At 39.3% G+C, this 22741-nt stretch overlaps 3 protein-coding genes across 7 annotated transcripts; 1 reads left to right on the top strand and 2 right to left on the bottom strand.

Moving 5' to 3' along the window:
- Positions 1-4421: 4421 nt before the first annotated feature.
- LOC133721950 (uncharacterized) lies at positions 4422-5820 on the top strand. The gene is made up of 4 exons (XM_062148729.1): positions 4422-4717; positions 4822-4966; positions 5236-5303; positions 5417-5820. Exons 1-4 carry the CDS (start codon positions 4547-4549, stop codon positions 5642-5644), a joined length of 612 nt encoding a protein of 203 aa, XP_062004713.1. The 5' UTR covers positions 4422-4546; the 3' UTR covers positions 5645-5820.
- A 1659-nt stretch (positions 5821-7479) lies between these two features.
- LOC133721918 (adenylyl-sulfate kinase 1, chloroplastic) lies at positions 7480-11880 on the bottom strand. 5 transcript variants are annotated; one of them, XM_062148702.1, is made up of 8 exons: positions 11335-11463; positions 10881-10941; positions 10487-10627; positions 9480-9629; positions 9282-9400; positions 9090-9174; positions 8603-8649; positions 7480-7973 (listed from the first exon to the last, which is right to left on the bottom strand). In XM_062148702.1, exons 1-8 carry the CDS (start codon positions 11335-11337, stop codon positions 7875-7877), a joined length of 705 nt encoding a protein of 234 aa, XP_062004686.1. In that variant the 5' UTR covers positions 11338-11463; the 3' UTR covers positions 7480-7874. The 5 variants fall into 5 exon arrangements, with proteins under 5 accessions (XP_062004686.1, XP_062004681.1, XP_062004691.1 ...); XM_062148697.1 differs by lacking the exon at positions 10881-10941 and having other exon boundaries at positions 11335-11880; XM_062148707.1 differs by lacking the exon at positions 10881-10941 and having other exon boundaries at positions 10487-10610; positions 11335-11476.
- Positions 11881-14733: 2853 nt separating this feature from the next.
- LOC133727441 (BTB/POZ domain-containing protein At3g49900) lies at positions 14734-17351 on the bottom strand. Its single transcript, XM_062155021.1, has 4 exons — positions 17104-17351; positions 16904-16973; positions 15739-16251; positions 14734-15589 (listed from the first exon to the last, which is right to left on the bottom strand). The coding sequence occupies exons 1-4, from the start codon at positions 17241-17243 to the stop codon at positions 14843-14845; spliced, it is 1470 nt and encodes a 489-aa protein (XP_062011005.1). The 5' UTR covers positions 17244-17351; the 3' UTR covers positions 14734-14842.
- Positions 17352-22741: the final 5390 nt, after the last annotated feature.

The raw sequence follows: 22741 nt of genomic DNA, 5'->3' as shown, positions 1-22741 counted from the left end.
TTGATTTTTTAAAAGAGAAAATCTTTTGCCTTTTAGCTTTCATCATCTCAATATTAGGGGGATACTTTAGACACTTGTCCATATGATTATTAAGGGATGTTGTACCATTCTTCCTAGGATCGGCATAGTAATCTTTTCCACAATAATTATATTTACCCTTAATTCTACCATCCACCACATCCCTATCAAAATGATTCCAAATATCTGACATTTCTTTCCGTTTCAACGCCTCAAGGATGCTTTCCACACTTCCATCATCTTCAAGCTCGATTGCTTGACTTCCTTGAGTTCCTTGAACTTCCAGAGTTGCAGTAGAAGTTCCTTCGTGGGGAGGTATTGGTGTTGTAGATTCACCAACACTAGTGTTGATCTGCAAAACAGAACAGAAACTGCAATAAGAAACAAAAAACAGAAACTGCAATAACAAAAAAAAAACATAAACAAAATACAGAAACTGCAATAAGAGACAAAAAACAGAAACTGCAGTTTTTAAGCACAAAACTCATACTGCAAACAAAAACAAAATACAGGAAACTTGAATAATCAACAAAAAACAGAAACTGCAGTTTTTAAGTGCAAAACAGAAATTGCAAACATAAACAAAAAGCAGAAACTGCAATAAGAAACAAAAAACAGAGACTGCAGTAAGAAAGTTAATGAGTCCCAGTTTGTGTGACCCAGTTTAGTATGCATTTAAAATTTTAGAGTCCCATAACTATTGTAAATCAGTTTCACTAATTCTTCAGAAAATCAAATTGATAATATTTTCTATCATATTCCAGAGTGAATACCCCAGCTCCTATTTTCCACAGGATCAATTAAGCACTAGAGATATCCGGAACATGCCACCCACATAATTTGGAAATTAATGTACAAATATAGAAACAAATCAAGAACTATTCTTGTCAATAACAGTGGTCTAATTAGTCTCTTGTGCTAGCGTAATTTAAAAGATAGGTTTTAAACCTACACAAAAAAACAAGTGAATTCTATAGTACAGTTGATTATTCAAATCAAGACCCCAGCTAGTTCTAGCTTTTTCCATAACTAGGGTACAATTAATCAACAGTACACTAATTATTGAAAAGTAAAAGTAGAAGATCCAAGAGCATTTCGATTTAAAGTAACAGAAAAAAACTTGGAAGAAAGTTGAATTAATCATACAACCGAAGCATACAGAATAATACAATCAGTTCCAAGTTGGACATGTAAGCAAGGACGAAATCATGATATTCTATATCTCAAATAATTTAAGGTACAACTTCAAAGCACACCACATCAACAAACAGATTACAGATTTTAAACAAAAAAATGCTACCTGAGATGATGAAGATGATTTATTCTTTGAGGCTGAGGCATAACTTGTACCACATGACTTAGATTTCTCCATTTGCCTCTTCATTTTCAGCAATCTCAAGTCTAGAACTACTCAGCCAAAACAAATGCAGAGTACCTGAAACTAACATACTCCGAGCTTCTACATGTTTTGGAATTTGAACTTGAAAAACTAAAAGATGTTTTTTTTTTTAGAAGATAAAAAACCAAAAGATTAGTGTTTTACACAAGTATTACTTTTTAAAATAAATTAGAAACACAAATCAGCATTTAACCTGGGTAAGTCTAAGGCTTTAGTCAAAGTCTTAATACATATATAAGGATTTTTTTTTTTTTTTGGGATCTGTATACATATAAGGAGTTATATCTTCAAAACATATAAAATTTAGGGTGTTTCTAAATGTACCCAGCAGAAATCTATGTACACCCAGCAACCTATTTATATTAAAAATAGGATTAAATTATGTTTACTACCCTGTACTTTTAAGGGTTCGTCAGTTCAGTCCCTGCACTTTTAATTTAATCAGAAAAGTCCTCGGCTCCTCGCACTCTCCAATTTCATCAAATCGATCCATTCCGTCACTATTCCGTCAATTTTCTCTGTTAAGGTGCTGACGTGGCACTTTTTCACAGGGAAATTCCCAAAATACCCATACAAGTATATTCTGTTTACTCTCCTTCTTCTCAGTCTTTCCCTTGTTCAATTCTCAACCAACTTCCCAAGATCGATCCCCACTACTAGCTCACTTGGAAGGTCATACTAAAATCAAATGCATACCAAAACACATCAAAGACTCCAAATAGGAACTCATCCAAGCAAGAGTATTGAAATCAAGAGCAACTCACAAAGACAAAACCCCCAACAATCAATGAGAGGACTCTGTGCTTTCAACACCATCAACCTAAACCAGAAACTCAGAAAACAAGCCCAGAATGAACCATTCAGTAAGCAAAACACAAAACAAGAAATTTGGCTCATCATTTTGTTTAGTATAAACACAAACTCACACACAAACGTGGCCAGCCCCAATTGATCATACCCCAGCAACCATCCTCATCCTCCTCAGCCAGATGCCCCACCTCTCCAACCCTAAAGTCATCGCCGCCATGACCCGCACCGTCTCCGGCGTCGCCCAGACCCACTCCGTCCTCAACGCCCTCGGTGATCGTCCCGACCACAACCTCCTCCCGCAACCACACCCTCAACGGCGATCCAAACTCTCCTTCATCACCCCCTCCGAAATCGCCGCCGAATTCTCCCACCACGACCCCAACTTCGCCCGGATCAACAACTGCAGCCTCGGGTCCTGCCTCAACTCCATCATCCAGCCTCCTAGAGTCCAAGTAGCAGCGTTTGCAGGGGGTGCACTGGAGCCAAACGACGTTGGAGCCGGTGTCGAGGACCATGTAGAGGTATTTAGGGGGAGTGCCGACGCCGATGCGGTTGAGGGAGAGATGAAGGAGGTGAAGCGGAGGGCGTCGCGGTGGAGGCAGAGGTGGAAGAGCTGGGAGATGGTTTGGTTGGAGGAGAGGGCATCAAGGTGGTGGAGTTGGAGGGAGATGGAATCTGGGTCAGGTTCGGAGGTGGCGGAGAAGGATTTGGGTTGGGGGAGAGTAGGGGCAAATGGGAAGGGGGAGAGGAGGAGGGTCTGGTGGTCAAGGGCGATGGAGAAGGAGAGGAGAAGAGTGAAGGTGATGGAAAAGAAGAGATGGGTTTTCTTTTTCTCCTCCATTTTTTTGGGTGGGAGAAGAGAAAGAGAGAGAAGGAAAGAGGGTTTGGGGAAGAAGAAGTGGGAGAGAGAGTGAAGCATGCTTTTGCAGGAAGAGGCTTTGAGTAGGGGTATTTTGGGAATTTCCCTGTGAAAATGTGCCACGTCAGCACCTTAACAGAAAAAATTGACGGAATAGTGACGGAATGGATCGATTTGATGAAATTGGAGAGTGCGAGGACTTTTCTGATTAAATTAAAAGTGCAGGGACTGAATTGACGAACCGTTGAAAGTACAGGGTAGTAAACAAAATTTAATCCTTAAAAATATATAAATAAATTTTACTCATTTTCCCATTAAGCCCCCATTGCTAAACATATACCCAGAATTTTTTGTTCTTCCAAAATCGTATACCCAGCACAACGAAAGCGCAGAGGCTCCGAATCTCATCAACCTCGTCATGACTCTCTCTTCGGCGCAGCACGATTTGAGCAAGCCGTCCATGAAGTTCAATATGCCGGAGAAGCTGACCACCGTCGATTTCTCGGCGAAGAACCGATCCAAGTCCTCGATGAGGATCACCGACTTGCTCGTAGTCTGGAAAAGAAGCATCTTCAACTCCGAGTCGTCTTTAACCCTAGAGAGGTCGAGATCGTAGACGTCGTAACCGAGGAAATTGGCCATGGCGGCAACGAAGCTGGATTTCCCGGTGCCGGAGGGGCCGTAAAGCAAGAAGCTTCGCTTCCGGACGCGGCCGAGTCGATTGTAATACTGCTTGGCTTTGAGAAACGACTCCAAATCGGAGTCCCCAATGGAGGTCAATGAGTTGAGATAAACGGTGACCTTGCAGTACAGCTGATTCTCCATGAGATGAAGGCTTATCATATGGATTCTCACCTTTCTTCCGTCTTGAAAGAAGTTCTTTTGCTTTAATTGAATTTAATTGAGAATCAATTGAACCATAACTCAAGTATGTTTACAATTGAAGCAATTAGCAGTTTAGCACCATATAATTTCTCCAGTTACCCATTCCTACCAAAACATCTATCTCGAAACTTTGAGTTTCGAAGTTCTAACTGATGAGAAGAGAAAGGGAAGATGTTGCTGGGTGCCTGGGTATGTTTTCAGGAACATTGTTTTGTAAGATGAGGGTATTTTAGAGAATTTAGCTGGGTTTAACTATATATTATTTATTATAACTAATTAGCTGAGTATATTTAGAAATTTGCTAGGTACATTTAAAAAGACTCAAAATTTAGTTTAATAGTGAAAATCCGCTGCCAAAAGAAGCAAGGTTGCCAAAAAAAAAAAAAAATAATAAATGAAGTTATGAAGAGAAGCAAATGGTAATTGGTCGGGTCGGTTTCGGGTCAGTGAAACGAATACCCTTTTGATCCACGGGTTACTCTCAGCAGAGTCCTTCAATCCCCAACGGATTCCCTTTTGTCTAAAACCCTGCAGATTTGGAGTAATCTAAAACCCCAAATTGGTAGTCCCAGAAAATGAGCAGCAGCAGCAGCAGCGAGGAAGATGGAGATGCGGCGTGGAAAGCCGCCATTAGCTCAGCCGCGGCAGGTGCCTCCTCTTACATCAACGGCCTCTCCTCCAAACCAAACCAGCTGCCTCCTCAAGACTCCAACCACACCAAACTCCCCAAGCACTACCAAATCAAGGTCTTTCACTTTCTTTTCATCCAGGGACTAATGGGTATATAATTTCAAGTTGAAGTATCGAGCATATGTTTTTGTGTGTCAATTTGTGAATTTGGTTGTTGCAGGCACAAAAGCTTTTGGATGACATCATAGGGAAGTCATTGGAGATAGTGCACAACTCTATTCCTGAACCAGATGTGACTAATGAGGAGGAAGTTGGTATTCGCTTGTTCAAAAATGCTCCCCCAGGAATAGTTTTTGATCATGTGGGTAAGTGATTCCCTTCAACTCTTTTCGAAGACTATAATGCCATGTCAGTTGCTGCTCTGCTGTGGTTGTCATAATGGGGAAGTGAAAAATGTTGGTAATATGACTATAAATAAGGATCCGAAAATTTTCAAGAACTGGATTTCAGTAATTAGCACTCTTGGAACAGAATTTGAGTAGCTGTAGTGTCTTTTATATCATGAAGTTCTTACTAGTGACTTGGTGTTTGAGTTGGAGAATCACATGTTGATGTATTGTGTGAATGCTGCCAGATGAACAACCACCTAGAAGGAGACCAAGAATTCTTCCGGGAAAAGAAATTCATGAGAAATCAAAGAAGGTCTGTTTGTTTATCGATAAACTCCTGATTGCATCCTATTGGTTTGTTGTTTAAAGACTGGCTTCACTTTCGTTTTTATTTATTAATGGTTGGTACTGTCTAAATGATAACAGTTTAAACAACAAATCCAATCCGTTGCTGTTGATGGGAATGAGATAGTGTCTGAAGCAAGAGATAGATGTCTGAGAGCATTGTCTAGGCTAGAAGCGAAAGAGGCAGCAGCAAAAGAAGCAGCCAAAAGAGAAGAGGAAAGAGTTGCACAACTCAAAAAAGTTAGGGGAGAAAGATGGCTACCGTCTATTGCCAGAGAAAGGCAGTTCAAAGCCATTAGCAAAAAATGATACACTTGTTTTGATTTGTCACATACTCTTGTATTGTCTTCCTTCACTCTTCTTTTGTTCGTGTCAGTAGCGTAGAGAATCCCAGACAAACAAATGTAGACAAACATTCTCTGACAATTTCCGATGATGTTTGCTTTGATGATAATTGAGATCGAATTGGCAATTTTTCGTTGGCAGCCATTTGGTTGGACCCTTTCATTTACTTTTCTTTTTACAGTCATTGTTACTTGTCATCTATTTAACCCTCTAGCTCAAATCACGTTATTCATTCACTTTGGAGTGTCGCACTCTAGTGCACAAAAGCCAGTCTGTCAAGTGAGTTTGATTATGAAGAACTTTCTGTGTCCGGATGGATGTCAATCCATGATAATTGAGGATCATGAAGATAACCTGAAAGCCACTACACCAGTAACTCTTTAACATTTATCGGAATTTCTTGAAAACCTCCATCCTTTGTTGTTTCACAAGAATTAGTTGCCATCTGTTAGCTGTGGTAAGATTAATTTGTTTCACAAGTATTACTTGACTGCTCTCTCTTCCTCCTCAGTTTGCTGTAACAATACCATTCTAAGCTATTCACTCCTCTTGTCCTCTCATACTTGAATATAACTTTACAATACACCTGCTTACAATAATAGTAAGCAGTCCTTTATAACAAGGCCAAACCGGTGCCAATAATGGACCCGAAACGAGAGAGACAAGGCCCCTATAATAAAGGGACAGTTGGTTTTATGCCAACTTCTCCCTCTCCCAAGTACAAAGGCAACCCCATGCTGCTGATCTGCCTATGCATCGCCACTCCTTTCAAATAAATAGGAAGCAACGGTCAAAGATATCAAAGTAGCTGACCCATCACGCAATCTTTTTTATGAAAAGCAAACAAAGAGGTCTCAATGTCTCAAGCGAACCCATCTTTCCCTATCTTCGATCTCTTGCTGAAACAGAAAGGGATAAGCTTCAAACTTCAAAGAGAGTTATAAGCTGTAAAGGGTACTTGACCACTTGGTCTGTTTTGCAGAATTTCAGGCGGGTTCGAAATCTGAAGATATGGCGCATGTGGTGGCAATGGTGGTGGAAGGCTTGAGAGGGTTTGTAAGGACTCTATGGGGATTGCAGGAGCGACGGTTCTCCACCACTTTCAATGTTGTGAGCTCTACCGCCTTGTTCATGACAATGTCGCTTGCGTTCTGCTTCTTGTCACTTGAAAGATATAGAGGTGCAGAAATGGGTCTTGCTTTCTTTTGATATTGGTTCTTGAACATTGCTAGCTATTTCTAATAGCTCTTTCTCCCTCGCTGATTTATGTGATTTTTATTCTGTAGTCTTTTTTTGATGTACTACTACTTAATTGCATGCTTTCTTGTATGATCTATTCAGTAGCTTTAATAAAACAACTAGTGCATATGGTTGAGGTGAATGAGATCGGTCTTTATTAAATGAAGAAAATTTAAGAAGCGAGTTCAGCTGCTTCTAAAAGGGAAGGAAAAAATAATAATGAAGAGACTGGCTGGAGGAGGAGGATTGAGCAGCCATCAAATGTTGAGACATTGCACTTCCTCCAACATGAATAATTCGACCACCAGGTAGGGAAGCCAACCGCACAACCATATCATCATAGATGCGCCCCAAAGGAGAGGAATTTGCACTTACAGAATGCATTAGCTGATGTTGAAGAAGCAACTAATCAGTTTCAGTAAGATCGAAGTGGGAAATGCTAATCAAGTTTGAGATAGTTTACGAAGAATTATATGCTTATATGAGGCAGCTTTTTGCATCGTTATACGTTGTCTGCGACAAACATTTCAAGTGCAGATGGATGCAATCTAACAACGCAGTGAGCAACTTTACAATAAATATTTTTATGTGACAAGTATATCCATACAAATTGACACAACCAATACATGAACCTCCTATTCCACTTTGACAAAAAATAAAAAATAAAACAAAAACTCTCCTCTGCCAGGTTCCACTAACTTATTGCATTTTGGATCAAAAGCCACACTTCAGAAGGTAGCTTTCGACCGAATTATATTCATTAATTGATTGATTAACTAAATTGCTGGAACCAGAACAGGCAGGAAACGAGCAATTTCCTAGTCGGGAAAGGAGAGAAATTCTATTTTGCAATTACTTTTTTCTTTTAAGCTGGGAAAAACTAATGCTTTGCAGCATATTACGTTACAAGTAAGAGCATCTCTGGCACTCGGGAAGCGGAAGCTTTTCTCAGCTATCAGGCCTGCAGATACCCTTTCTCCTCTAAGTAAGATATCACCGTTTCAGCCATACTACTTGGGGAGACGCAGTCCCTTCCCTTCTGCTGCAACACTATCTGCAAAATTAGCAGTATGAGATTAGACATATAACATCAGAAGTGCCAAAAAAGAAAGACAATGAAAACAAGGGATATTCGGACATGAATGACCAAGGTAGAGCAGAAAACTAAAAGCTTGATGTCATACTAATGTTGCACTGTTCTAATATGTTAAACTGAGATGGTGTCTAGTGAAATGGTGCAAATCAATATCACACACACACACACACTGCCAATTTCATTCTAATCAGTCCACTACACAGAAAAAGAAAATATTCCTTTTCATTGCCGTGTGTTCCAGCAATGTTCTGATTCAAATTCCAACATTCTAACGAGATGCTGTGTCTGGTGAACGGGTGGCAGTCAAGATGACACTACCACCTCGTTATATCCATCTGAATCATTCCACCATTCTATACTGAAAATGAAATGCCCGTTTTCACCCAAAACGTTGGCTCACACTTTTGTTAAGATGGTAATGTGAGCTGATCTTTACTTGTGTGTGTGCATATCACACACAACCAAGCCAGTCAATCAAGAAGACGATCTTTTTCTTCTGATAAGAACAAATTATGGAGAAAAATGTCAATGCAGTAGTGCTACCCTTCACAGAAGCATGATGCCATGATCTTCCTTTACACACATACCTCGCAGTTTAGTGGTGGCTCATATGGATCATCAACCCCAGTAAAACCTGTGGAGTGCCAAAAAAGATCTCAGTACTTATTATTGAGAACTAATTTGCAGTGAGCAAGACACACAATATGATAGATTAAAACATCACACCCATCAAGCATCATATAAATACTTGATTAAAAAAAGTAGAATATCATACTGAAAATTTGTATTTGCCCATTACCCAAAACAGAATTGTAATAGTTCACATTGACAGGAATAATGAATTCTTTATGCCCCAAAATAGAAAATGATAGTGACATCACAAGATAGCACCAGATGATAAGATAAAGTTCATTCCTCAAATTTCCAAGTGAAATGTCTTTATCTTTATGTAATAGGTGTTGAACACCTTAATTTGAAATCTTTCATTAACTTTATACTTGACAGGTAGAAATCAGAAACCAAGATGACAAAACAAAAACAAAAACAAGCTGTGGGAATGAAGCACAACTATACCTTTGATTTTTCCAGCTCGTGCAAGCTTGTAGAGGCCCTTCGGATCCCTATTCTCACATATGTTGAGTGGCACGTCCATGAACACCTGAGAAATATTAGTTTTGTCAGCTCATCACTGGCTACAGCCTTTGTCTTTTCTTTCAATATTAATAACAGACCAAACCTATTCCTCCTATTATAAGCACTGGTTACCTCAATAAAATCTCCTTCCGGAAATAGTGCACGGCAGGCATCTCGGTCCTTTCGGTAAGGAGATATTAAACTAGCAATACAAATGATGCCAGCATCCGCAAACAGCTTAGCGACCTCAGCTTTTTAAGCATAATATCAGTAAAAGTAATATTAAAAAAGAAAGAGCAAATCTATAAATGTAACAACAAAAATACCCACCAATTCTTCGTATGTTTTCTGCACGATCCTCTGCGTTGAAACCAAGATCACGATTTAGACCATGCCGAACGTTGTCACCATCAAGAATATAGGTCAGCTTTCCTCTCAAGTGCAAGCCTTGACTCAAAGCACACGCCACAGTGCTTTTTCCTAAAATAGAAACCAATATAAGAGTGTGATTATGATTGGTGTGCAGTTGTGCACTAAAGAGTAACAACTTGGAATGAAATTTCTCAATGGGAGCACCAAAAGTTCTAAGCAATACAGAAATGTTATGGTTTGGAACTTTTCAAATTGTTAAAGTGTAATGCAGTTTCTGTCTTCTTTCATAGCTCTTCCTTAACAGTGTATCAGTGAAATACACAAATCAAGATGAGTTTGGGCGGGGTACAACCTTAGGCAAGAATTAAGGTTAATATTAATTAATGAATACAAGTATGACGTAGGGGTACTCTGATGTCTTACAATGTTCAATGTAATCAAACAAATGTACAATAAGTTAATAACATATTACAGCTCAAGCAGCAGAGAAGAGTACAAAAGGAAACCCGCACAGAATGAGATCTGTAGTCAAAAAGAGATACTTTTTTAGTCCACTCTATGTGCATGCATGTAAGAGATATACAGAGAAGTCTGCACACTTATGCCATGTGAATTTCATTTTTCTTTATCCTCTTTTGACATATTTGTTGAAAAGGAAGGCTACTAATTGTCAACTTTCCTTTCTCGTTATTGAGACGTATATGGCCAGAAATCATCAGCATGACTATTTCTATGCAAGTAAAACTACTAATCGCAAGTCCCAATAAGACAGCTCGTGCCTTAAAATCTCCCATAACTATGGAAAAGACCTTAAAATTGATTTTACCATGTAAGAACTTTTGGTGCAGTTGATGCGCATATAAATTTAACACTACTTACAACCATAACAAAGATTACTTTACAAGGCTGCTAACATAAACACTGCTTGGCATTTCATATAGCATAACTTAAAAGGATAAACATACCTGAACCACTAAGACCAGTAATCCATATGACACAGCCTTTCTGCTGAAGTAAACGCTGCCTATCCAGTTTCTCCACCGCACATTTATGCCACACGATGTTCGTTGAATTCCCCGCAGTCGACATCTGGCGGAGATTTTTACCTAGTTAGATGATTAGTTTAGATTAGAACAATAACTTCATACATAGGATCAAATTATTTGCAGACCAGAGATCAGTTACAAACAGAAAAGTCAATCTACGTTGAAAAGTTTTCATCAAAACGTTTACATACAAAGCATGAATCTTTAATAATTTTCTACAACAGAAAATAAAATCAAAATCCCAGTATCTACCAGATCTGTCATCTAACAATCAAATTGCGAAAACAAATACCGAATGATGAACAGCATGAACCTTTTCGGAGAACAGCTTCAAAAAGCTTTGATTTGCGCTCAAAACGAACAGAGCTGCGGCACTGATGACAATAGCAGAATGAATGTGGTTGTATATTGAAGATGATGCAAAGAGGAGTTGACAAAAGCAACGATATATAGGATGAATATGAAGTAAGCAAAAGCCTTAACAACCATCCAATGAGACGTATGACTCAGCTAAAACTAATTATTGTACCAAGTACTAACTAAAGCCCCATTCGCCATCAAATTTGTTTCACCAACCCATTTTTCATACGGTGAATTTACCAAAGTACACGGAATATACTATTTATCCACAACAAATTTGAAAAAAAAAATAATAATAATAATTCAAACAAGAACAAAAAAACATTTGAATTCACCGAAAGCGATTGCCTTTACTCAAATTCTAGAAAGAAAAAAAAAAAGCATAGAAATTTATGAGAAAATAATACCATTAATGGCAGAGCGATCAGTTTTCACAGAGACGGTTTGGTCCTCCATGGCCTTAATCGGCCTTAAACCCCTGGATCCTACATCAACTCCGCAACTCAAGCCCAAGCTCTTAATCGCATTGCTCTCATTCACCTTCACGAACCCCAACTTCGCCGTCGCCGGAGGTCCAGATTCAACGTCGCGCGGTTTAAAGCCACAAAACGACGGTGGAGCTGCTTTCACCACATTCATGCTAAGATTCAAAAGCAAACTCTGGACTTGGATGGCGTTGAATGAATGGAGGCGTGGGAAAGTGGTTGACGGCTCACACAGATTCCGCAACGAATTTTTTTTTTTTTTTTTTTTTTTTGTTGAAGTAAAATTAGAGAGGCATATGGGAGGCTAAGAAGGAGAGAGGAAGTGGTTGGGTGAAGAAGAAATGGGAATGGGGACGAACGGCTGCGCTTCCATTTCTGAGGTTGCGCCGCTCTGCTCTAAAGCTCTCTACTTGTACTAGTTTCGAACCGAAATGAAGAGGCGGGGCCGTTTGTGTGGTGGCGGGTGTGGTTAGCTTTCATTGCATATAATAGTGTATACTTCTCGATGGGGTGAGGGGGGACACGTGGCGGACAGGCACGTGTTTTTTCTGGCAATTTTTTAAATTTATTGTATTTGTGGTGTGGTCGCTCGGGAAGGTCCACTAGGACTGGGACGGGGTCTTTGGAAAGGTGGTTCTACGGTTCTACCATTAGGTTTGTAGGTCCGGTCGAGTACGTATTAGAGTATTAGGTTGGTCTGATGATGCAATCAATCTCAGACAAAGAAAATGATTCAATCGATTATTGAAATTTTGCTTTGAAGAACGGTGTTTTGGGATACGACATTTTATGTTTTGAAAATGTGATCGGCAGATTGGACATGACACGTGAACGATTCAGGAGTCTGTCTTCAATAAAGTGGTCATACCGCTAGAGTTGTCTTGTCATCTCCCGACATGTGCAAGGTTTAGACAAAATAAAGACGTTTTCAAGTGGTAAACAAAGTTTGTTTTGAATATTGTATTTTAAGATTTAGAATGTATTTGGTCGAACAAACTTGCCACATTGCAAGACCATATCATAGAAGAGTCATCCATAGTATGTCTTAAGTAAGGCGATCGAACAACTAAGTTTTTTCAACCATCCAATCAGGTCTCTCACATGTTTTGAGTGTAAAAGAAAAATATTTTTCGGTGAGAAACATGAGGTGTTTTGAGTATAGTGTTTTGTTTTTAAGTGCGATTGATGACATACATATGACAAAGCGACTCTACAAAAGACTTTCTCATATGAAGTAAGTATTTATTTAGGCATCCAGAGAACACTAGGTTTTCTTGAGTGTCTCATTAGACTTCATGATGTGCCTAATTTTAAAAAGTAAGAACATTTTCAAGTGAAATACAAATAGTGTTTTAGACTTTAGATATGGTTTTGGGCCAGACACATAGAGTGAAATTCAAAAAGTAACCTAGAGTTTGGGTCAGACACATATTCTGGATTTACTTGAACATGTTTTATATTTTGTATTTTTGAATGACATCCGGATTGAACGATAAGTGAGAAAGGGATCTTGACTTGATCACCATATATATGTCAACATTGGCTCTAAATGTTATTCCTTAGGTATATGATTCCGTGTTTAAACATCGAGTTGATTATGAGTGTGATATTTTGTGATGTGGATGGTCTCTCTTCAATAATCTCTAAATTGCCTCGTTTTCTTCTTTTTATCTTTTTCCATAATTCATCCTCACAAGTCTAGGAAGATAGTTGGTATTTTTGAAAAAAAAAAAAAAAAAAAGGAAGATAGTTGGTAACATATACACAACTTATTCATTATGACCTTAGTTAACTGATAAATTTAATTCGGAATTTGAAAAATCTCATACACCAAGAGATTTAGTACGCGGACGGTTAAGCTAAAACATTGATGACTTGCAATATTTCAGCCAACTTTTGAGAGTACGTACGGTTGGTCGAATTTTGGTTTTCTCCAATATCATATCCGAGGAATTTGTTATGTTTGTTCTTGAATATATCTCCACCAATTAAGTTAGAGCTCTGATTTATAAACATACTAATTATTCGGGCATACGACAATTGGATTCGTTCATGATAATAAAGCCTCACTTCCTATCTGTCTAGTGTAGTTTTCTTTGGTTTAAGAGGGTATATATAGGTGGATGATAGATACTTAATTAGATGCATCTATATAAAGTCTTAAATTTCTGACTTCGACATCCAATTTGTGCACATCTTTCAGTCTTTTCATGCCTATTTTTTAGTCGGTAGCCTTTTCATGCCAAAAAATAATGAAGGCTCGCATCTACCTGTTGCGCACTTTTGCTTTCTCTAGCTACCTGCTTTGGCTATGTAATGCGAAAGCAAAACCAATAATGTTGTGAGATGTTGCTTCCCATCACCCAAGAGTGTCCTTCTCACCTGGCTCGTTGTGGCATCCTAATCACAGCCGGACAGGAACGACACGTCCACCAATCTTGTACCCATGTTGGAGTTGCACGAAATATTAATTTGGGAGCTATTTTACCTAAAAGAATTGGAAGTGGTGGTACTAGCTAATATCGACGTTTTTGTTGTTTGTGATCTTAGTGGTAATTGACACTGAGAGCACTAATGGGCGGCTTCCTTCTGCTAATAGACATGTATATGTGTTGTGATTATCCAAAGTTAATTGATGAAGCTAATACTCTTATCCTGTTCATCGATATTTCGTTTTCGTATACTAACCAATAATTAGGTCCAGGTGATCTTCAAGAACAGTTTCAATAGTTTGGCAATTACTAGATTCTTTCTATATATTTCGTTTTCGTGAGTATTTGCATTGGTTTCATATCTATGGAACGTAGTGTTTTGTCAAATGCAATAAGGAATCCAACACTCGGAATCTACATGGAGAGATTAACTTTAATTTGTGGTGTCACTTCTCCCCGCCTTGATTCTCTGTAACAAATCAGTTCATGCTTGCTATTGTACATATCAAATAAATCAACGATTTTGATTACTGTTAGATGACTAATAATTTCTAGTGATTATTTTTTGTTAGATATGATCTATGAATGGTGATGTAAAATTCGAACAGTTACCAATAAAGAAACTAAATTCTAGGGGATGAGAATTGAGAAGGAAAATTGTTGAGAAAAGTTGAGAGGATAAGGCCGGAGATTGCTAGTACAAAGGTCCAAAACCAGCTACATGAATAGGTTTGCAGAGTTTGTTTAGTAGTTCTTATGTTTCATAAATATAATAAGAGCCTGTCATGCATTTCTGTTATTTAGTAAGCTAATCTTTTTGGCAATTTCTTCAGTGATTCACAATTTACGCTATGATCAATAATCTTCTTATCTACAATGAACAATATAATTCATGAAATCAAAATTGAACACCTAAAATAATCAATCAAAATCTCTAACAGGCAAAGTGGTTTGATCATCTTGCAAAAAATTACAGCAGAATCGATCCTTAAATGATCCTATTCTATCACAATGATATCCTTATTATTGCCACCATCGCCATAGCTCACGATTTTTTCCTCCGAGACATCCTTTGATCCTGAAACCCGAAATGCTTTCTTCAATCCACTAATCAGCCTCTGACTAATACTCTTCGTCAACCCCGGCGTTCCATTACAAGACGACCAATTAGTCCTCTCCGTTTTCTCCTTGCGTCTAAAATTAATGAGCCGAAAACTAGATGAAGAAGCAGACTTTGTTATCATCTTACTGTGATTATTCTCATCACTACTCCCATAATGAAAGCTGGCAGACTTGCGGTCACCACCAGCCTCCGCCATTATACTCCGTTCATTCTTCTCATTATGACACTCTTCCAGCAACTTCTTCATCCCATTCAGCTCTTCTTCTAGGGTTTTGATTCTCGAGCTCGTCGCGGCCATGGTGGCCTTCAGCTGCGCCGATTGGCGGAGCACATTGTCACGTTGGAGGAGGGAGCCTAATGTAGTGACTGGGGCAAGGTCGGATTTGCTGACGTCATAATGATGCTGGAGGAGAGGAAGTTGGGAGTGGTGATAATCAGTAGCTGCAGTGAGAATGGTGCGGCGAGTGTTGAGCTGCTCGATGAGCATGGCTCGGACAACGAAACGTAGCGGCATTATTGGGTTTTGCACCGCTTCTAGAAGGACTTGTGGTGAGAGCTTGCTGCAGTCTATGGAACTGCATATCTGTGCTTTCTGCTCCTCTGTAATTTTGCCATTATATCTCTGCAGAGCAAAAACCGAAAATTCTACCATACTCGATCAGGAACATTTTGAAATATTTCGTGTCATAAAGGCACATTTTTCGCAACATATCAAGTTATCAACTAACAAACTAATTGCTTAAAAGCTACATTAAAGACATACGTACGTACCATGATATAAAGATCAACAAGCTTATAAACGACGTCGTGGCTTCCGTAACGACGCTGAATGACCTCGGTGACTATCTGAAAGTCCTCGGGACACACCGTTATAACCTCATGTAGCCAATCCACACGGCTGTCGCCGTCATCCGATAGAGCCAACGCCTCAATGCACCTGCTCACGAGAAACGCCGCCGTTTCGGCTTCGGGAAGTAACGGCATGCAAGACCTAAACACTACGGACGCGTAGTCTCTGTTGACGGCGACCACTTGGCTGAAGTAGGTATCCGTTGAGTGGAGTAAGTTGTTGTCATCGTCGTCGTTAGTCTCCGTCATCTCGAGTAGCTCCGCGGCGGTTCTTAGAGCGGCGACGTTGAACAGCGTTATGACGAGGCGGGCGCCGTAGCAGAAATCGGCGACGAGGGTGAAAGTTTCGGCGGAGATGTTTAAAGGCAACGTGAAGTCCGAGACGAAGGCGGTTAGTTGGCGCTTTAAATATGTGCTTCTTGATGTCAGTGGATCCTATGAAAAAAATGAATAACGGAAAATGAGAAATATTATAATGGCTCGTATTTTTTCCAATTATTAATTTGACATTGATAATTCCAAATGCGACGTTTTGTTTTTTGCTAAGAGAAAGAAAGTAAATACAAAAATGTAAACTCCATTTACAGCATTAATTCCATATTAAACCTTACTAAACATTTAAGTGATTTGACTAATCATCTTTCGTATGAAGGTTTTAGCCATATTTTACAACAAACAAAAGATTTCGTACTCTTTTTGCAACAATGTGCTTGAACAAAATTGAATCTAGAAACCCAGAATGTTTAGACTTCTACTTCACTTATCAACCAGATTAACAAGATGATTTTTCTTTTGTTTAGCGAAAATTGTTAAATGATTGAGATTTGGAATCACAAAAAACCCCGGAATGCTTAATACTGGAGACAAATTTTCAATGCTTACGTTAAGAGTTCGATTCTTATGCCTAAAACTTGACTGAATGAACAAAAGAAACCGAAAATTTCCAGTAAGATGTCCGGTAAGATGCATGATTTCCACCCAAAATCGACCCATCAATGTCAACCAAAACGCAAATCTAAAGGCCCTAAACTGAGAAGCGAGAGAAGATCAAAAGCAGAAAAACTTAACAATTGAGGAATCGACAAACCTTGTGCAGTTGGAAACATTTTCCCTGAACTCGAATCAAAACTTCTGTACTGTGCCCAGTTACCCGAGACCTAGAACAAATATTTAAATCTCATCAAAGTTAGTTCAGAAACAAATATCTGATTAAAAAAAAATACAAAACCCAAAATAAATATATAAAAAATGAAGGAAAAGAAGGATAAATAATTACTGCACTCTTACCATGATTCTACTCTGGAATGGAGAGGTGTAGAAGGTGAAGAGATGGCTGGGGAGAGAGAAGGAGAGGCAGAAGAGAATTCACAGTCATCTTCTTCTTCATAGATAGTCTCAACAAACCCTAGATTTTTCCAATTCCTCATTTCACTCTAGCTACCACCACTCCTGACCCTATAGCTACTCTTCTTCTTCTTCCTTGAGAAACACAGTTTTTTGGGGAGAGTTTTTATTATTATTATTACCTGCTGCTTTTATTGCTATTAGGGTTTTTGTTCTGAATCTGGTGAGCCATCCCCCGGGTGCTTTCAAATTTGGGTACATTAAATTGATTGGGTGCATGTGATGACTCATAAATGCATTCTACTCAGCATTTACTCTCTTTGCCTTGGATGCACAGTTTTGGTCTCTTAATAATCGATTCTGACAAAAATTCTCTTTTTCGGTCAATAATTGGTCGATTTGAAGTTTTGAAATTTGATTCTAATATGATTTTTTGAGTGTTGACAATGGGATTAGATCTAAACGGATGGTATATATCAAAACAAAATAGATCAGCTTTGGATCCTCTGTTCAATCTGTTGGTGTTGACTTTGTGTTCATGTCAGAAGCGGAAAAAAAAAAACCATACTATACTTATACATGAATCGGATTAGCCTAAATTCGTATACAATTTTTTAAATTAATGGATATCAAATTTTTTTAATTGAATACCAAATTCATCTAACTCCCAAATAATGAATTTGAATCATAATCAGATAAATAACCAACGAATTGACAAGTGATTCAATATTCTAAATGTGTTAGCTTAAGAAAATGAAATGTGATGAACTAACTTCTTTTTGTAGAAGAAATGGACCTAGAAACTTCATTCAGTAATTAAACTTTAGAACAGGAAAAAGAATAGTCACCGGTGGCCACATTCAAACCCCTACCATTCCTAGTACTTGCGTTTATAATTGTTTCATTTGAGAAATGAATGGGTATACCAACACCACGCAAGTAATGTTAAAAGAAACGATTGAATACAAAGAAAATATATTAAATTACATATCAAGCAACAACCCATAAATATACCAATGTCACGCCCCGAATTTTGAATAACAAATTCAAATCCGAAACATGAATTAAACAACTTAAACAAATAAACGTTCTGAATTTTTTTTTCTCAGAAACAACCTCGCCACTCACGCTCAAATTCAAAACTCGCAGACCTCGAGTTAATTATTACAACTCACTCGTACAAAGTAAATTGTAAAGCTCTAATGAGCATAACAAACCTCACAACTGAAAATCAGAGTATTACAAAGCAGCTACTCTACACGGTTCGATCACCTTCCTGAATTCTCCAGTCCTGTAGGATTATCCGCTACACCGTTTGAATAGTGTACCGGGATTGCAACAACACAAAACCCGGTAAGCTTTTGACAGCCAGTATGAGTAAAAGAAAGAATGGTTGATTTATTATAACACAGTACTTTTAACTCAAGTAACAACCAACAATTTCAACATCCACAAAGAAAACCACAATCTCGATAATCGATCACCAAAATCATTAACTCCAAATCATTTGAAATCACACACAAAGAAATCAAATGAATCACTCATCCCTACTCTTAACAAGATGTCTTTATCCCCACAATACGGAATAATATTTCTCAACTTTCTACAAGTCTCATCCATCACTGCACTTCCCAATTAAACTAATAAGAACATTAATCATGCATAGAAAATTAATTCAGGAAATAACCAACACGCATAAAATCAGAAGTCATAGTAATCCCTGCATATAATTTAGTTCAGGAGATTACATTAAAAACAAACAATAAAATGAAAACGAGAAATAAACGGGAAATCGAACCATAGAAATGATCAAGGAAATAAATAGAGATAATAAACAATATAACCGAAAAAGAAGAAAAGAGAAAAAGAATAGAAATTTAAACAAAAGAATTAACAAGGAAATTAATTAAAAACATCATCAACTCACACTAATAAATCCATCCAAAACTCAACACCTTTTACCAAAAGGACTCTTACAAGTCACATCGTGACAAAATCATAGGAAATGTTAACCTAACAAATCATTATGAAAATCCGGTCCAACCTGGACACGTTGGCAGACAGACTAGAGCTCTAACTGATCGAAATCACTAACCGGGCCAAAGGCGTAATTACGATATATTGCCTGAGGATGCAACCTGCAAACCCCGGATCTTTAGGCCAACCTGACCCTTAGATCAAAACATTTAAGCGAGTCGCACTGGACCCAAAATGTTAAAACAAATCAAACGGAGAAATCACAACCTGTGACTCTCAAATCCTCAGACCACCGGTCGTCAGATTAAAACATTTAAAATGGTCATACCGGACCTGAAATGTTTCCCAACCCAAAAGGAGAAATCACAACCTGCAACTCCCCAAATCCTCAAACACTTTTCAAAACAATAGAAATACCATTTCCCACGACATATTGTTTCCCGAAAAGTCATACCCAAAAACAATATATGAACTCACTCACAAATATTGTTTGCATCACAACAATTCTACCAATACATATATGTTTCCGACATATGTAAATATTCAATTCAATAATCCACATACCACAATGCCACACCATCCATATATATATTCCACATAAATATATATATACGTAATTATCCGCTCAGGGATAATCACTAATACCAACTATAGTCCACACAATAAAATCGTGAAATTCATTTTTATAGTTTAAATACATTTTACTTACCTATGGACCGTAGTTGATCAAGCCCATATGATTTAAAACAAATATTTATTTCATAAATATTTTCACACAATTACGACAAAATAAAGTAATTAAATTTATTCGGTTCGTAATATGAACCACGTGAGGTTTACTCACCTCGATATTCCCGCTGCGTCTTCAATTCAACACAATACACACCGAAACCGCTCACCCAAGGGAGACCGTCAATCACCTAATCAAACATGACCTTAACTTAGCCAACAACTCAAAAACATACTCAAACGACAATCCAACGGTCAGATTCTAATTTAATGATGATCCAACGGTCGAATCGAAATTATACGATGATCCAACGGTCGGATCCTCACGGATCGCCCTCAGGATCATCCTCCAAAATTATCACGAAGATCCAACGGTCGGATCTTCCTGAATCGTCCTTACAAACATCTCCACAAAATTATACGAAAATCTGACGGTCGGATTCTCACGAATCGCTTTCCGAATCACCATTTCTCAATTATACGAAGATCCAACGGTCGGATCTTCGCCCGTGACCACACAAAGTCATCGGGACAGTCATACGATCAACATATTAAAATTTGAAGCAAAACCGACGGTCAGATCTTCGCAGATCGTAAACCGAAAGTAATGCATAAAAACCGAAACCCTAGCATGCATCAACTTTCTCCAAAATGACCTTATAATATATCCAAACGACCGTATCGATGCGTAGATGAATAAACTGAAAACAAAACACCAAAATATGGCTGGACGCGCCGCCACAAGCTACTGGTCAACCGGTGGTCAACGGCGGCAGTCAACGCCGGGTCAACCACCTCCGATGCAAAAGTCGTCAACTACAAACTTCTTCAAAATAAAAGGGTGATCAACTTTCATACCTGGAGCTAAGTCTGGTTCGGCCTAGATCGTCCTAGATCATGCTTGGAAGTTGGATTAATCTGGGCCGTCTGATCAGATTTCCAGATTGAATCAGGGACGTCGAATTTTCAATTCGTGATCCTTCACTCTACACTCAAAATCGTCGTGCAAGGAGGATATGAGGATGATCAGGGGGAGGAGGAGATCACGAAAATAGGAAGGATCGGCCGAGGAGACGCCGGAAATTGGTTCTCCGGTCGGGTCGGTTTCGCACGGCTGGGCTCCTTCGATCCAGCTTTGGCGACGACGGCGGGGCAAGCGGAGGGCACCAGGCAGCTGGGCGGCTTGCGGCGATCATAGTGAGTGCCGGGTCGTGGCCGGAGAACGCCGGAGGAGAGAGATGGGGCCGGGTCGGGTCAGCGGGTCGGCCGGCCTGGGAAGGGTTTTCGAGCGAGAGAGAGAGAGAACCGGGGGCTGTTCCGCAAAAAACCAATTTTTCTGTCCTTAATGACAGAATTTGGATTTTTTGACTATTTATAGAAAAATCTCAATTTTCAAATATTCATAACGTATTCATACGAACTCCGAATATTGCGTTCCATATATGCACAAGATCGTATCGACAAGCTCTACAACTTTCATGAAGGAAGTTTTCCCAAATTTTGAACGTATAAAAAGTCAACTTTCGCGAGCCCCTAAATAACGTTCTTTTTCGAAAATTAATCGTTCGAACTAATTCCACAACTTCTCCGAGCCTCGTACTCGCTCCCACTATCGTGAAATCATTTCTAAAAAATCCACGGAATTTAATTTGGATTTTTCGGGGTATTACAACCAATTTAAGATTTTTGCATCATGTATTGATACAAAATAAATAAATCAACGTGAAAATTGTTGCAGATTACTCCATTCGTTTCTTTAACTATATCTGAAATCAATACCTCTATCACTATGAGCTTACTCGAGGCCTCCGAGCAATACGGAGCGACCTCAATAGGCGAAACCTAGGGTTTCGTTGCTGGCGGCTGTGATCTTGCGGTCCCTAGACCAGGCAGCGACGGCGAGGAGAGGCGGTGCAGTCTGTCGTCGGCGCCGGTGTTCCAAATCGTTTGCTCGACGGAAACGTTGAGGTTTACAGGCTCTGATTTGCTGCGGCTTTGGCTAAGGCGGGTCAGTGTGCGGGCTGTGGTGCGTAAGGACTCTTGCGTGCCGGGTTTGGTTTGTCGGAGGTTTACAGCGAAGGCGGCGGATCGCAGGCAGCTTCTGAGGCAGGGGTTTCCGGTGATTTTGATCGCTTTCTTTGTAGATCCAGGTCAGGGCCAGGTCTCCTCCCTTGAGGCGATGGCAGAGCTTCGCGGCCGGCCACCGGAAGAATGGACTGAGCGCTGCCCTCGGGCTCCGATCGGGTCGTCCTGAAGTAGATGGGAACGAGGTGGGTGGTGGGCTGTGGGCCCTGTCGGGTTGGGCTGATGCCTAGCTGGGCTTACCATCTCTTTCCCTTCTATTTTGGGCCTGCTTTGATTTGGGCTGGTGGTGTGGCTGGTTCTGTTTGTTTTATTTCGAGTTACAGGACCAATCGTTTCGGGTCAAGACTGCTACGGGAGTTGGTAATTATCTGAAATAAGATTGGTGTTTTTTTTTCAAGCGGCTTATGGATACTGAATTGCTCCTATTTGTTTGCTGGGAAGTGGCTTCTCTGTTGGTACCGCAATTGCGCGCCTGGCTAATGGGGAGGCTAGTAAATGATTTTGCCCTAGAAGACACGGAGTTGTTCTTTGTCTATGAGTTCGCTTACAAAGCGAGCTCAAAATTTGCTTGTAATGAGTTTACATTGCTTAGATAGGAGCGTGGTTGTTACCCCGCCATTTTTCTGTCTTTAAGTGTATGTTAGACTCTGGCTTATTGGCCGGTAATCTAATGCAATGACCTTTTACTTAAAAAAAATACCTCTATGACTATGACTATTATATATGACAGTTCATATCGTATGTGACCTGCGACATGGGGCATTGCTATATATATGACAAAGTTTGCACA

This window comes from Rosa rugosa, chromosome 1 (genome assembly GCF_958449725.1).
Source record: "Rosa rugosa chromosome 1, drRosRugo1.1, whole genome shotgun sequence".
Lineage (NCBI taxonomy): Eukaryota > Viridiplantae > Streptophyta > Magnoliopsida > Rosales > Rosaceae > Rosa > Rosa rugosa.
The sequence above is the reverse complement of the archived record's forward strand: the minus strand, read 5'-3'. Positions and strand labels throughout refer to the sequence as shown.